At 31.6% G+C, this 14,136-nt stretch overlaps 1 protein-coding gene across 1 annotated transcript in view; it reads left to right on the top strand.

Annotated features, from left to right (window-relative positions):
* Nucleotides 1-14,136, top strand: part of LOC136979374 (histone acetyltransferase KAT6B-like) — a 139,350-nt gene that overhangs the window by 110,637 nt on the left and 14,577 nt on the right. Inside the window, 2 exon segments of the mRNA XM_067275317.1 lie at nt 2,020-2,107; nt 12,200-12,338. Coding sequence (XP_067131418.1) covers nt 2,020-2,107; nt 12,200-12,338 — 227 coding nt within the window.

Below are 14,136 nucleotides of genomic sequence, written 5' to 3'. Positions count from 1 at the left end.
ATGGTGACTGAAACTGCTGCTGTTGAGGTTCCATATTTGAAGGCAAATATCTTACAAAGAGTTGCATGTTGGACTTTTCTTTATTTTTTACTGACAAATATCATTAGAATTACTGTTACATGTGAGATAGGCTTAGCAGAGCACACAGTGTGACTCTCTATAGCAGTTATTCTTGACCTTTTTTCGTCTCAGTACACTTTTAATAATTTAAAAATTTGGCGGCACACGGTTACTTTGGTAAGTACTGCAGGACAACCGGTGATGTCATATCAGTGATTTTTAAACGCAGTTGGTTATTTAGGTAACATTTTCTAAACGCCTTGGTAACTATCGGCAGTTACCAGTAACACGTGGTTTCAATTTCCAAATGCGCCCTAGGAAGGTAGAACTGATTGCACTACTTGTCTGACGTCACTTATGTATGGTTATTCATAGTGGCAGCACACCTCAAAAATCTCACGGCACAGTGGTCGAGAATCACTGCTCTATAGAGCTGGAAGTAGACTGATTTCAGAGGGACTATATCTCGTGAAGGGTCATATATAGAGGTATGGTTCCTTTGATGAGTATGGTCTTTTTGCTCCTATGGGCATAGTCTACAGCCCTGTTAAGGTACCAACCATATCATTTACATCTTAAATCTTACCTGAATGAGTCTTATCAATGACAAAATGACTAAAAGTTGCAATTGTCATAAAATACATCCTTGTCAATGAACCATTGGAAAGCTTATTACTTTCCAATGTATGTAAGCTACCTTAAAACTCTGACTCCTTACTCCATCCTGCTGATTTCATCTTCCCTACAAACTTCCAAACCCCTTTGACCAAATCTAAAACATCTTCCATATAATTACTCTCTGGTACCCTACGGAAAACATGGACTACCATAAAACTCGGACCCCTCTCTCCTCCTTTGATTTCTTCCCCTACCCTCGAACTCACAAACCTTTTGAGTGATTCAAACAAATTTTACATAGTTAGTCTCTACAATCATTCAAAAACTATAAGCTACTTTAAAACAGACTCTCACTTTTTTCCCTGATTTCATCCCCACAAATTGACAAACTCTTTAACTGATTTGCACCAAATTTTGCATAGTTACTCTGCCATTCTGTAGGAAACATACGTTACTCTATAATGAGGACAACTCAACCTCCTTCCTGAGTTCCTGGGCAACACTGGGTATTCTTTGCTAGTTCACAATAAAAACATACATAAGATTATGTAAATTATGACTGTGCTTTATATAATAGTATATTAACTTAAATTATTGTAGTAATTTATTAAGAATATAATAATTTAGTAAGTTCAGACCAATACAGCAAAAGATCTTTTATCCATTACTTGATAGTCAGTCTCTATTATCTGTCACATTACTAGAGTGTGCCAAATATCTGGTCATACAATAGTAACAGCAGAAAATGCAATATTTTTTATTATTTTACCACTATTTTTATATTAGTTTTTTACCACATTTTTAAGTGATGATGAACTTGTGCAAAATGTAACAACTAGATAAATACAAAAGTGAGATAGCCGATTGACAACAGATGCAAAACCCTAAATAACCACAATGAAGCTAATGAAATTACACTGTTCAAGTGCATCAAATAGTTTAAAATGCAGGAAGCAGCAGAAGCAACAAAAGTGTTTCTTTTGAATAAAATATACAATATTGCATCTGTGGATACTCTGAATGCAGTGAAACAAAAAGCAGATTACTGATTATTTACAAATTAAACTTGAGTATGTTTGAACTTAAGTTTTATGATACTTGTTTTATTTTAATTATATATCTATGCAGCAAATGCAAGATATTTATCTTTAATGTTGTATAAGTATGTTTTAGAAAGCTATCCTTAATTGTCATTTTGTTTATCAAGCTTTCATACTCAACATTGTTAAATAGTTTAACTATAATTAAAATCTATTATTTGTCTTTATTCACAAATTTACAAATTTATTTAGACTATGCCTATATTAGTTATTTTAATAAAGAAATCAAATATATTTTTAGGCATTGCAAAAGCTACTGGTCTTAATCCTCAAGATATTGCTGCTACATTATTTAATTTACAAATGGTTATAAGAAATGAAGAAGGAAAGTAAGTTAATACTTATTTTTTTATTATTTTAGTGTTGTACTAAAATATTATTTTCTCAGTATTTTTTTTTTTTTTCTAAAACAAAATCTTAAGGAATTTAAATAGCCATTGTATTCTTTTTTGTGTGTTTTTTTTGTAACTTAGAAAATATAATGTAAAAGCATATAAATATATTATTATTAATTACATGGCATTGTGGATACATTAGATCTAATTATTAGTTATATTAATTGGAAATTTATTTCATTTAACAAAAAAATAATTTTCAAGAAAATTATCTTTTAAATAATAAAGTGATATAGTCATATCTTCAATTATACTAGATCTCAATAGAAAGGCTTATTTAATACTTTACACTAGATGTTTGTCCTATGGGCTTAGAATGATGGTGGATTATTTAAAATGCCAAATTGCCAAACATTTTTATATTTTTTCAAAATTTAGAAAGTTATGTGCAATTTGAATGTTGCAGAATGTTGTACAGCAAAGTACATTTTGTAACAGTATATACTGCTATGTGCCAAATTTCCTTGCTCAAGTTCTTTAATTAGTCTGAAGATGATACAGTGCATAAGTATGTGTTAACATTGATTGAAAAGCTTGCAAAAATGTTAATGAATGTGTTATTGCACAAAATTAACACACACAATGATTTGTGTGCATATATTTATTTTCTAAATGTACTGAATACATGTGATTCACAACAGTTATGCGTATTCAGAGTATGAGAAGTCTGTTTTTAGGTAACTGTCTTTGCATTGGCTGTAGGGGAAAAAAATATTTATTTACTTACAAGATTGATCACACTCAAAGGCAATGCCCAGAAAGCAAAGAAAACTACCCTACAACAGAATAAAGCCATAGTAAAAATTAAACGATAAACAATAAATTTTAAATAGATAGAAAGCTTTTTAACATAGTAGTTTATACCTTAAAAAAAATCAAGACAGTAGATTTTCAACATTTACAATGACCTGAAAATCTGTGAAAAAAGGTCTTTTTGGGAGACATTGAGCTAATAAAAAGGTTTATGAAAGAATGATGAATTACAAATGTTAATGGTGGAAGTATGTATGTAAGTTTGGAAGATATGGGTTGATAATTTATCCACATTATCCCCCTGTACACAGCCAATCCCGTAATAATTTTGTCTATGTGGTGTTTAAAGGTAAGTTTACTGTACAACAGTCACACTGTGATTATTTATTCTGAATACCTGATTGGAATTGGATCTGATTAGAGTAAAACTTATTGATACAGTTCTATTTATATTAATGCTTAAATTAAGATTTTGGAGATCATACATGAGAGGTATCTAGATTACATAGTGAAGTAAGAGGATTACTATTTATGATTGTGATGACATAAGCTTTAAACTGTTGTTTAAGAGTTTAAAATAAGAGGCTTAATCAGAATGTGATTGATATGGGCTTAAAAAAAAGATATCACTTAGGATAGATTCTTGTTAGATATCCAGAAGTGGAGAAAAGTTCTGAAAGAAATAATCTATAATTCTGACTTTTGTACAGTACATATTATGTACATAACAGATAATAGTTGAGTCAGGAAGTTATGGTAGGAAGTCAAAAGTAATTGTTGAATATAGTCAACAGTTTGTGATAGAATGGAATCAAATGCTTGAGTCAAATCTCAAAAAGTATTTCCATGAGGGGTCAATGGAAGACTGATATCTTTTAAGACTAAGAAAGATAATATTGCAGTTATGATGGTATGTATAAATAGGGCATCTGGAAAAAATCTGCACAAAATATCTTAACCTTTAGCTAACAGCTAGTAATTTTTATTTACATTGCAGGTGCTATAATTTGAAAGTGTGTAGAATACTGTAGAACATTTTAGAATCTTTTTCTGATGCTTTCAAAATGGCAAGGAAAGATGTTTTACACCTAAGAGTGTGCACCTTTTACATATTAAATAAGACAATAGAAAAAAGGACATTTCAAAATAGAATAAATACAGGAAATCCTTGTTAGTTCAAAGTTTTAGGGACAAAATAAATGCAACTTCAAATTATCAAATTTTGAATTAACTGTGAGATTTATATATTTCTGTACAATATGCCAAATGCCACATAACTGATGTAATTTATTAACTAACATAATATAAATAAACTATGAGTAAACAGCACGTGTCTGATAAGAACCTTGCAGGTTGCCAGATAAGTTTTATAAAAAGTAAAGCAGAATTCCTCAAAATGTAGCCTAAATTATTTTAAAAGTGGCCCAAAAAGTAGTAAGTTGCCCAACTCTAGTAGTCTAGAGTTGGGCAACTTACAGATACCTCAATCTGCTACTTGTAGCCCAATCTTAGAACCCAGCCATATTTTATAAGATAAGAGGAAAAAAGGATAGTTCATGGATAAGGTGACACCCAAAAATGTGTAACTGTAAAAGTAAAGCCATATTGAACAGTTTAGAGGAGTTGTTCTTAGTCTATTGTTCCCTAGTATGGCTCTTCAATGTAAATGAAATGAGTTAACATATGCATATCACAGTTCAGACAGAATTTTCACTTAAGATTTTGAAGTAGTCGTATTTCAAACTAACTGAATTTCTTAGCATGTAAATCTCTATATCCATGGATGAGACAATAGTACAGTTACAAACTAATGGGGTTTCAAACTATCCAAGTTCAAATTAACAAGAATTTCTTGTATTGAATTTTCCAAATCCCAAATGACCAGCATTGCTATGGAGAGAAGCTCTTTTTATAGATGCTGTTGTGCAAATTTTAGTAAGGATAAATTTCTATTAAAAACCTATGAACATCAGATGATGCTTTTGCATTTAATCCTGAAAGATATTTACACTAACTTGTTTATGCCACAATTTCCAAGCATGCATTAGGCACAAGAGAGAATCAGTGAAAGCATTCATTTTGACATAAAAAAGGTATTGTAACAAACTTAGTCAATTTTTTTGATCACTTTGCTCTTGTCTAACAATCAACCTCCAACATACAGCAACATACACCCCTTTTCTTTATCTCAATTTCCACCTAGTTTTTAGTTCATTGTGTGTCCAAATTTCAATTCTAAGAATACTAGCAAGCTGAATTATCATCAGACAATTCCACATTATTGGATGCTAGATTAATGAACTTCTCTTGTTTTCTAATTATTAATAAATTTTGCAAAAAAATATAGTGTTTGCTGTTATTTTACAATGTTATTTAAAGTATTTTTAATATTAAAATATCTCATTATTAATCTAATATGTACAATTTTCCACAGTTTCACTTATATATTATTAAATGTAACAAATAAATGTATTCAATGATGTATTATCTAATTTATGATCTTTGTTTTAAAATATAGTGTGTTCATAATTAAAACAAGTGATCAGAACTCTGTCTAGAAAAAACTAATAGGCAAATTGTAATTAAATTTGGTGTTTTCCCAATTATGCAGTTTTAATTTTTAGGGAAAAGATTTTACTTTAGAATTCAGTCATCTAGGCAAATTGGCACACATCATCAGCATTAACCCTGGGCAATGAGCCCAGGGTTAATGCTGATGATGTGTGCCAATTTTTCTTTTCCACTATTTTCTTCCATTTCTCTCAATCCATTGCCAGTTTACTCAATTCCCATACATTCACTCCACACCACTTCTTCACGTCATCAATCCATTCTCTATATGGTCTGCCTCTTTTGTTGGATCCATCCATAATACCATAGACTAAAGTCTTAATTTTTCTGTTTTCATTCATTCTTGTAATATGTCCAAACAGTTCAAGTTTTTGTTGTATAATTTTTTTGTAAGAGATTCTTTTTCATATATATCCTATTGTGGCGAATGCCACCCTTCACATCTTAATCATCGTGAAAAACAAGCAATGAACCCTGGGTGGTATGAGTCATCACTTCCTGAAACAAGTTCAAACTCACTCAGTAAGACTGTTAGTTGTTGTTTTGTTAGCCACGTCGTCAAGACATGTACTGTACCATATATCTGAGGAAGACAATAAACTCGGTTTTGTTATGATGTCGTCTCGTTCGTTTTTATTGCATGTAGTGACGAAAGGTACAGCAATAGTAGTAAAAACACTACACTATTATAAAGTTCTTCATTTGTGACTTTCTGCATCTATCCTATTTGTAAGATCTTTCTGTAACAGTGTCTTTCAAATGCTAATATTTTTCTTTCCATATCTTTTGTTATTACCAATGTCTCACAGGCATAAAGCATGCAGAAGAAGATGCAGGTATTCAATACTTTTAATTTTGTATGCAAACTAATTGCTTTACTTTTCCAGATTTTTGTCCATTGCTTTCAAATTTGTTTTTGCCTTGGCTGTTCTAATTTCTATTTCTTTTTTGCAATCCAGATTATAGGTTAGTTTGCTTCCTAAATATGTAAAGTTCTCTACATTTTCAATGTTTTTCTCATCTACTAGGATGTTTCTTGTCATGTTATCACCAAATATCATTGTCTTTGTTTTTTTGCTATTGATAGTCAGTCCATATCTTTTTCCTTCTTCATTAAGCAGATGTAATGTTTTCTCTAGTTGTTTTTCACTTTCTTCAATGATAATTATGTCATCTGCAAATCTCAGGTTATTGAATTTTACACCGTGAACCGATGTTCCCTGAATCTCTTGCGCCATCTTTTCCATGACTTTCTAGAAGACTTATAAAGATAGTTGGGGATATTAGGATCTCCCTGTCTGGTCCCTCTTTTTGGTTTGAACCAGTTTCCTAGCTCTCCACACAATCTCACAGCTGCTTCTGCATTATCATTAATATAACTTGCAGGTTTATTAGTTTATGATCCACTCCATAAGATTTTAGCACTGCCAAGGTGGCTTTTTGGTCTATGCTGTCAAATGCCTTCTGAAAGTCCACAAAGCAGGAATAGATGTTTTTCTACTTTCTTGCCTTTTCAACTAATAGCTGTAATGTTAGTATCTGCTGCATTGTACTTGTCTTTCCTGAAACCTGCCTGTTAATCTGCTAAGTGTTCTTCCATCAAACTACTTAGTCTCTCCTTTAAGATCATCATCAAAATTTTTTCTGTGTGGCTTGTTAGGGCAATCATTCTATAATTTTTGCACTCTAACATGCTGCCTTTCTTTTGTATTTTCACCAATACTTATTTTGCCCATTCTTTAGATATCTTTCCTTGTTTCCATACCTCATTGCACACTTGGTGTATCTCGTCAATTAAGCTTTCGCCTCCATGCTTAATCATTTCTCCTGTGATTTTGTCATATCTGGGACTCTTATTGTCTTTTAACAGTTTCACTGCCCTTTCAACTTCCTCCCTCATAATATCATTTTCATTTTCAACACTTGGTGGCGATATCTTCCTTAATTCATCTACTAGATTCTCAAATACATCTGTATCTAACGTTTCTTTGTATAGTTCAGAGCAATAACTTGTCCACCTTTGTAGGACTTCCACTAAAACCTTTCCCTTATCATTGATTGCCATTTGCTTTGGTTTCCATTTCTGGCTGACATTTCTGATCATCATATATACTTCTCTAGTCTTACATTCTCCATAATATTTTTCTATATTTTTACACTAATCCTCTAGCCATTTCGCTTTATCCAAACTGCTTTTTTCACTTCTTCAGAAATGTCTCTTCCAAGCCTGAGCTCTTTTCTCTTGGACAAGCTTTAGGGTCTCTTGTGTGATCCATTTCTTGTTGATTTTTTCCTCTTCTGTAGGGTCTGCACAATTGCTTCTCTTATTGCTTTTGTTATTTCTTCCACTCTTGTGTCTAGTTCTTCCATCCTGTCTATGGTTTTTATCTTCTTCTCAACTGTGTTTCTATATATGCTCCCTATTTTCTCATCTTTTGGCTTTGAAATGTGCATTAACTTTCCTCTTCAGTTTTATCTTTATGTTTGCAATGACTAAGGTGTGATTAGAATCTATGTCAGCTCCCTGAAAGGTTCGACACTGTTGAACTGATGTTGATCATCTCCTTTGGGTCAAAATCATATCAATCATGTTTCTTGTTGTTCCATCACTTGATCTCCATGTTCATTTTCTATAGTTCTTTTGCTGGAATTTGATGTTGCAAATTGGCACTGCTGTTCCCTTAATGTGCATATTATGTCTATTGTGAAATTCCTTTAAGACAACTAGATTGGGAACAATGCCTTGATAAATGAGGTTCTATAAGCAGTCTCATAATCAAAATCAGTGGTTTAGATCTTATGATTGTAGTAGCCATGATGTTGGCAATAATTGACTAATTACTCACTTTCTCATACAAAAAAATGTTGCAGTAAGGCTTGCACATTTAAACCAGTATATGATGTGCACCATCTTGCATAAAGACTGTGGTGTTCAGATAACTTCTCTGTTGCATTGCTCAAATGATAGTTTTATAGCATCTCTATCTAGTGGTATTAACAGAATATGTTATTTGTCTAGCTGCAGATTTTTCTTCAAAAAAAAAAAAAATAATAATAATAATAATAATAAAAGGTGCTATAAAACCACACCATACTGTTACTTTTGGTAAGTTCAATGGAATTTGTTGGTGACTGCATGGATTTTGTCAGACCAAAAAAAGCAGTTGTGAATGTTCACATTACCATGCAAATGAAAATGAGCCTTATTACTCCACAGAGTTTGTCAGGGTCATGTGTCATCAACAATTATTTGAACTACAAAAATCTGGCAAATGTTTTCTGCTTATCATTAATGCCAAAAATCAGTCTTTGGTTGTGAGATAAAAATGAAAGATTTTTGGGCTGCAATTTGAAAAAATTTAGACCTGTAAATTCCCACTGTCATCCATTCGTCTGTCTTTCCTTAATGGAAAGACAGACAAACAGAACAGAGTTAGTTACATGAAATCCAAGACCAGATATGGAAACCTTAGGAGTAGGACGACCCGATTAACTATATACAAACTTTCAATGCAAACTGAATTTCACGTTATTCTAATTCAAAACTATCTCCCAAAAACAAGTAATAGATGACTGTATTGTTAACAGAAAAGTATGATGTACAGAGGCGAGCCACTACTAATTTGAGGTGGAGAGCATATATTTTAAATTAAATGAATTAAAAGTATGATTAAAAATTGCAGCCTAGCATTATGAAGATGTCACAATAAATAATAGCTTGTTTTGCATAACATTTCACACTGTCATGAGGACATGTCTAATTTTATGTGCACTATTGCTGCCATAAAATTTTTCATTTCATATTTCACTACTGCAGTAGCAACACCTTTCATTTTTAGTTGCCCAATTGGTTTACAACCCTGTCTTGAAAGTTCCAATCTTTTAAAAACTCAAAATTGTTTTGATATGATTTCCAATCATCAGAAGTTCTCTTTGGAAATTCTTTTGTTCCAAAATTCCTTAAATGCCAAACTGTCATTGCTATTTCATTGATAGAAAAGGATTTTTGTGTTTCACTCCAGTGGTTTTCAACCTTTTCACACTCGCAGACAGGCAAAAATAAAGGAATTGTGTTGGACCAGCAAACTATCAAGACTGAAATAAAAACCTAAATAATATTTTTATTAACTAATTGAATAGAAATACAAATTTATATGACATTATTAGTGCCCTGCTACTGTTGCTTCTTTGTTAGCAAATCAGTTATTCAAGGTTTTAGGCTTGTTTCTGAGAGATGAAGTGCAGCATTTATATCCATTCGATTTCTCTGCTTGGATTTTATTATTGACATGGCAGAAAAAGTCTTCTCGCACAAATAAGAAGTCGAAAAAACAATAATTTGATTGCTTTATCACTCAATGTTGGATATTGTTTTTTTAAGCAATATCCAAAATTGAGGCAATGACATCATTTTGTGTTTTGAAACTGGAGTGACATCAGTAGATTAATTCTATCAGCTTTTCTTTATCCTGAAAGTCAAGTGCACATGACTGGACATCTTCCAGGAAAGGATTATTAATCCAAAAGATGTATGAAAATTATTAATCATTTCTATCTAATCTTCAATAATTATATCCAAATTATAGCCCGATCATTTACAGCAGCTGTAGGTGTATATATATAATTTTTTGTCATTTAAACGCATAAAATATTCAAAAGTGTTTTCCAAAAAAATGACATTAAATATAACCACTGCTAATTTGTAATTTACTTAATTTCTTATGGACCAGCAGAAAATTTTGACCGGTTGGAAACACTGTTTTACTCTTTCTACATTATAGACATTTAGAAGACCTTATTATTTCCTTACTGTCCTTATTCAATTTATTATATATTTGTTAACATGGACATTAATCATTAACAGGACAATTATACTGGTGTTAAGCATTTACACAAGAATGAGGAAATGTTTTCAAAGAAAACGGACTCTTTTTATTAAGCTACCTGAGAGCTACCTATTCCTCATTCTTGTGTAAATGCCTAACACCAGTATAATTGTCCTGTTAATGATTAATGTCCACATTGACAAATATATAATAAATTTAGAAGACTTTTTTCCACATCTCTTGTGGATTTGACCAGGCTCACAATGTCTAGTGAAACTCTCAACTATGGCCAGGTGATGGACGAGATTTAGCATATCCAGAACAGACCATCTATAAAAAAATTTCCAAGGAGTGTTCTGTTAGATTCCCTCGTGAATCTCCAGATCAGTAGCTAACAGTTTCGGTTATCTAGCCAGTTTTTTAAGACGGCAACATCTGGTGTTTTGACACTCTATCCTTCTGGCCTACTAGTGAGCCTGACAATGTTTTGCTTCAATAATCAGATTGAAAATGTTTTTGGGCAACTCTATTTGTGATTACTGCCTCAATAGAAGAGTTTAACGAATAGTGCACAGTCAGGAAAAGTGAGCACCACAACTGTTCACTTGTTAAGAATTGTGAAAAACATTTTCTGACTCCTTTTATACCCAAAATTAGCTAGAAAATGTTCACTATGTGCACATAAAGAGACAGCAGTGCCAAATTTCATTCTAACAGAAGAATTTTGAAATAAAATGTTTTCCCAAAATTAAATGTTTTAATGGTAGTATAAAATGCTTCTTGTTTGGATAACTATGTTAAATTTTCAATTGGCTATTAATATGCCTCAAAATTAACTTATCATAATTGACTCCAATATGCATTTGGAATGCATATCAGAATCAATAAAATTGAAATGATAAAAGATTCCCATTAAAGTCATTTGTGGTCGTTATAATAAGTTTAGTTTCGAGGCATATTAATAGCCAATTGAAAATTTAATATATGTTTTAATGTTGTGTTCTATTTTATTTTGTTGACACTTTGATGAAGTTAAACCACATACTCAAGATAGTATCAGTTTGTTTCATTGAGATTTACCTAACAGTTCTTTCTACAGAGAGCTCTGAACATCTCTAATTATGATCACCCTGTATATGAGAAAGTGTAATCAATCAAAAGATGGATTTTGAACTTTTTGTTAAATTAAGCCTAAATTTTTGAAATACAGTAGAGCGTCGAAAATTGGAACGTCGTTAATTGAAATGGCCGGAAACTGGAACGATTTTCAGTCGGACTGTGTCGTGCTGAATCGAACGTTTTTGATACTAAATTTACTTCTAAAGTATAATTTTCATGTTTTTTATATTCTTCAATATATTTATTTTGTTTGTACAAAATAAAGAAATAATTTTTAACGATACGATAGCCTCGATGATTATTATAAAAATTTTCGTTAGGCTTAAAATCGACGAAAATTCAACACGAAGCGACACGCAACGGAGAAAAATTCAACAGGAAGCGATACGCAACAAAGAAAAATTTGAACATCGGACAGGTTAATATATTTTTTCGTACATAATCGGAAATTGGAAAAAATCACTACTTGGAACGACCCCAGTCCCCAATTGGTTCCAGTTATCGACGCTCTACTGTATAGTGAAAAAGAAAAATACAATTAATTGTTATACATTACAAGGAAATAATTTATATTAAAAATGAATTTTTATTTGTTCTGTTCTTAGTTGTGTTAAGTTTCACATAAAAATTTATTGTATAAAATACATTACATGTTAATTTGACTGCCTTTTATTTAATTTTTTTTTTCTATGGTTTATTCTAAAAAATTTATTAGTATTTTGTGCACGGTTTAGTGATATACAAATTGATGTTTTAGGTTAATGCTGTGTATAAGGGAAAAAATGATTAAAGAACACATGATGAAAGTTGCAGCTAATAAAGACAAAAGACTCGATTTGGATCCCGAATGTTTACGATGGACACCTTTAGTATCTAATCCTTCGTTTTCCGACGAGGTAATTGTTTTGTAATTAATTTTAATAAAATCTTGTCAAATTATATTTTATAACTTTTTTTGTAAATTAATGTTACAAACATTAGAAAAAAGATTACTGTGTGTGTGTGTGTGTGGGCGGGCCAGAATTTGGGTACCATTGTCTTAGGTTATTAATTTATTATTAAGGATTAATATAAAGTGGAATATTATCTATTTTGTACAACTTTTGAAATAATTAAGCAATGAGAGGGGGAGATGATTTTTTTTTCATATAAGTGCAGATCTTCCACATCCTTACTATTTTCTCCATGCTTTTTAAAAACTTTTACCATAAATATATAATTGTTGTAGTATCTTAGTGGATCATCCTTATAACTTAAACATCCTGCCACATTGCTTTAGTACTATAAAAAAAAATTGGCAAAAACGTTCTTATATCACCTCTCTTAATCATATTTGTGTTTTTGTGTGTTGATTTGATTTTTGTATTTTTATTTTTAATCTGAATTCTGTAAATCTCTGGTTGTTGTTTAATTGGCAATATTTCTTCTTTTATACAGTTAGTCAACTTAAATAAAAAAAATTACTGCTTTAACATTTATTTTTTAAATGTTTCTTGTAAATTTTAACAGCTCCTAATCTTTTATAAAAATTTCTCACTTTTCAGATTCACTTACTGTGATTTCTCTTCTTTTTTTCTTATAATAATGTCTTTATAAGCATTCTGTTGTTCTGATTATATGTAAGAAAATTTCCTTAATCCCAAACTGTTTATCTGTTAAATTGTCTTTAGTTAATACTCCAACTTTATTTTCTTGTTATATTTTACTTTTTAAAACAATGCCCTCAATGTCACTATTTTTTATTTAAAAGGATTATATAAATTTTAAAGAGAAGTTGAAGAGAGTGTTTCTTTATGCTTCAGTTATTCTTCTATACATATAGCAATATACAAATATATTTTTTCTTCTTCCTAACTGTAACTTTAGGTTCATGTTATTCTGGCACAAATTCCTAGAATATAGTACAATAGACCCCCCCTATAACACGGAACATATATATCCTGTTATAGGGGGGGTCTACTGTACACACTGGTCATAACAGATCGCAGAACAATGGATTTTTTTCCAGGTTCTACCAAATCAATATAATTCTACTTCCTTTTAGCAGATCTGTAACTCAGAATAACAGATTTTTTTTCTAGCCCCATCTATTGTAAACTTTGATTTTTTAAAATTAATTAATTGGGTCTCTCCGGGAATTTGTAGTTATGGAAACACTAGTGGTTATACAACCGCGGTCCAGGAAAATACTGAGGTCAAGGAAATGGGCCAACTTATCATCCTGCTGATCTAGCTTTAACTTAAGCCCAAACGGATTGTTATTAACAGTCTGCAGCAGCTTATCAACGTCCGGTTCGGATCTCCAAATAATAAGAATATCATCAACATACCGCGTGTAGAGTACGATTTCTGCGTTGAAGGCTTGTAGGACTTCGCTATCTAATTTTTTAACCACTAATTCACAGAGGTCTCCAGACAGGGGGCTACCCATTGGGACCCTCTTCTTTGAAGGTAGACTTGCTGGTTGAAGGTGAAAAAGGAGGTGTAGCATACTAGGTGGGCCAGCTCCAAAATCTGCTTGTGGTGCTTAGGTCCGGGCGGTAGTTAGATGTTACATCTGGGATATGTACATTCATTCGTTCATTCATTCAATTTTTTATTAAGGCACAAACGTGCATACTCAATACCGTCAAAACATGGCTGAGTGTAACATTTTTGCAGTATTTATGGTATATAAATATAAAGAAAGAATTA

This window comes from Centruroides vittatus, unplaced genomic scaffold, assembly GCF_030686945.1.
Source record: "Centruroides vittatus isolate TY-2023 unplaced genomic scaffold, ASM3068694v2 contig_620, whole genome shotgun sequence".
NCBI classification, from domain to species: domain Eukaryota; kingdom Metazoa; phylum Arthropoda; class Arachnida; order Scorpiones; family Buthidae; genus Centruroides; species Centruroides vittatus.
Note: the sequence above shows the minus strand (reverse complement) of the source record. Positions and strands in the feature narration are given on the sequence as shown.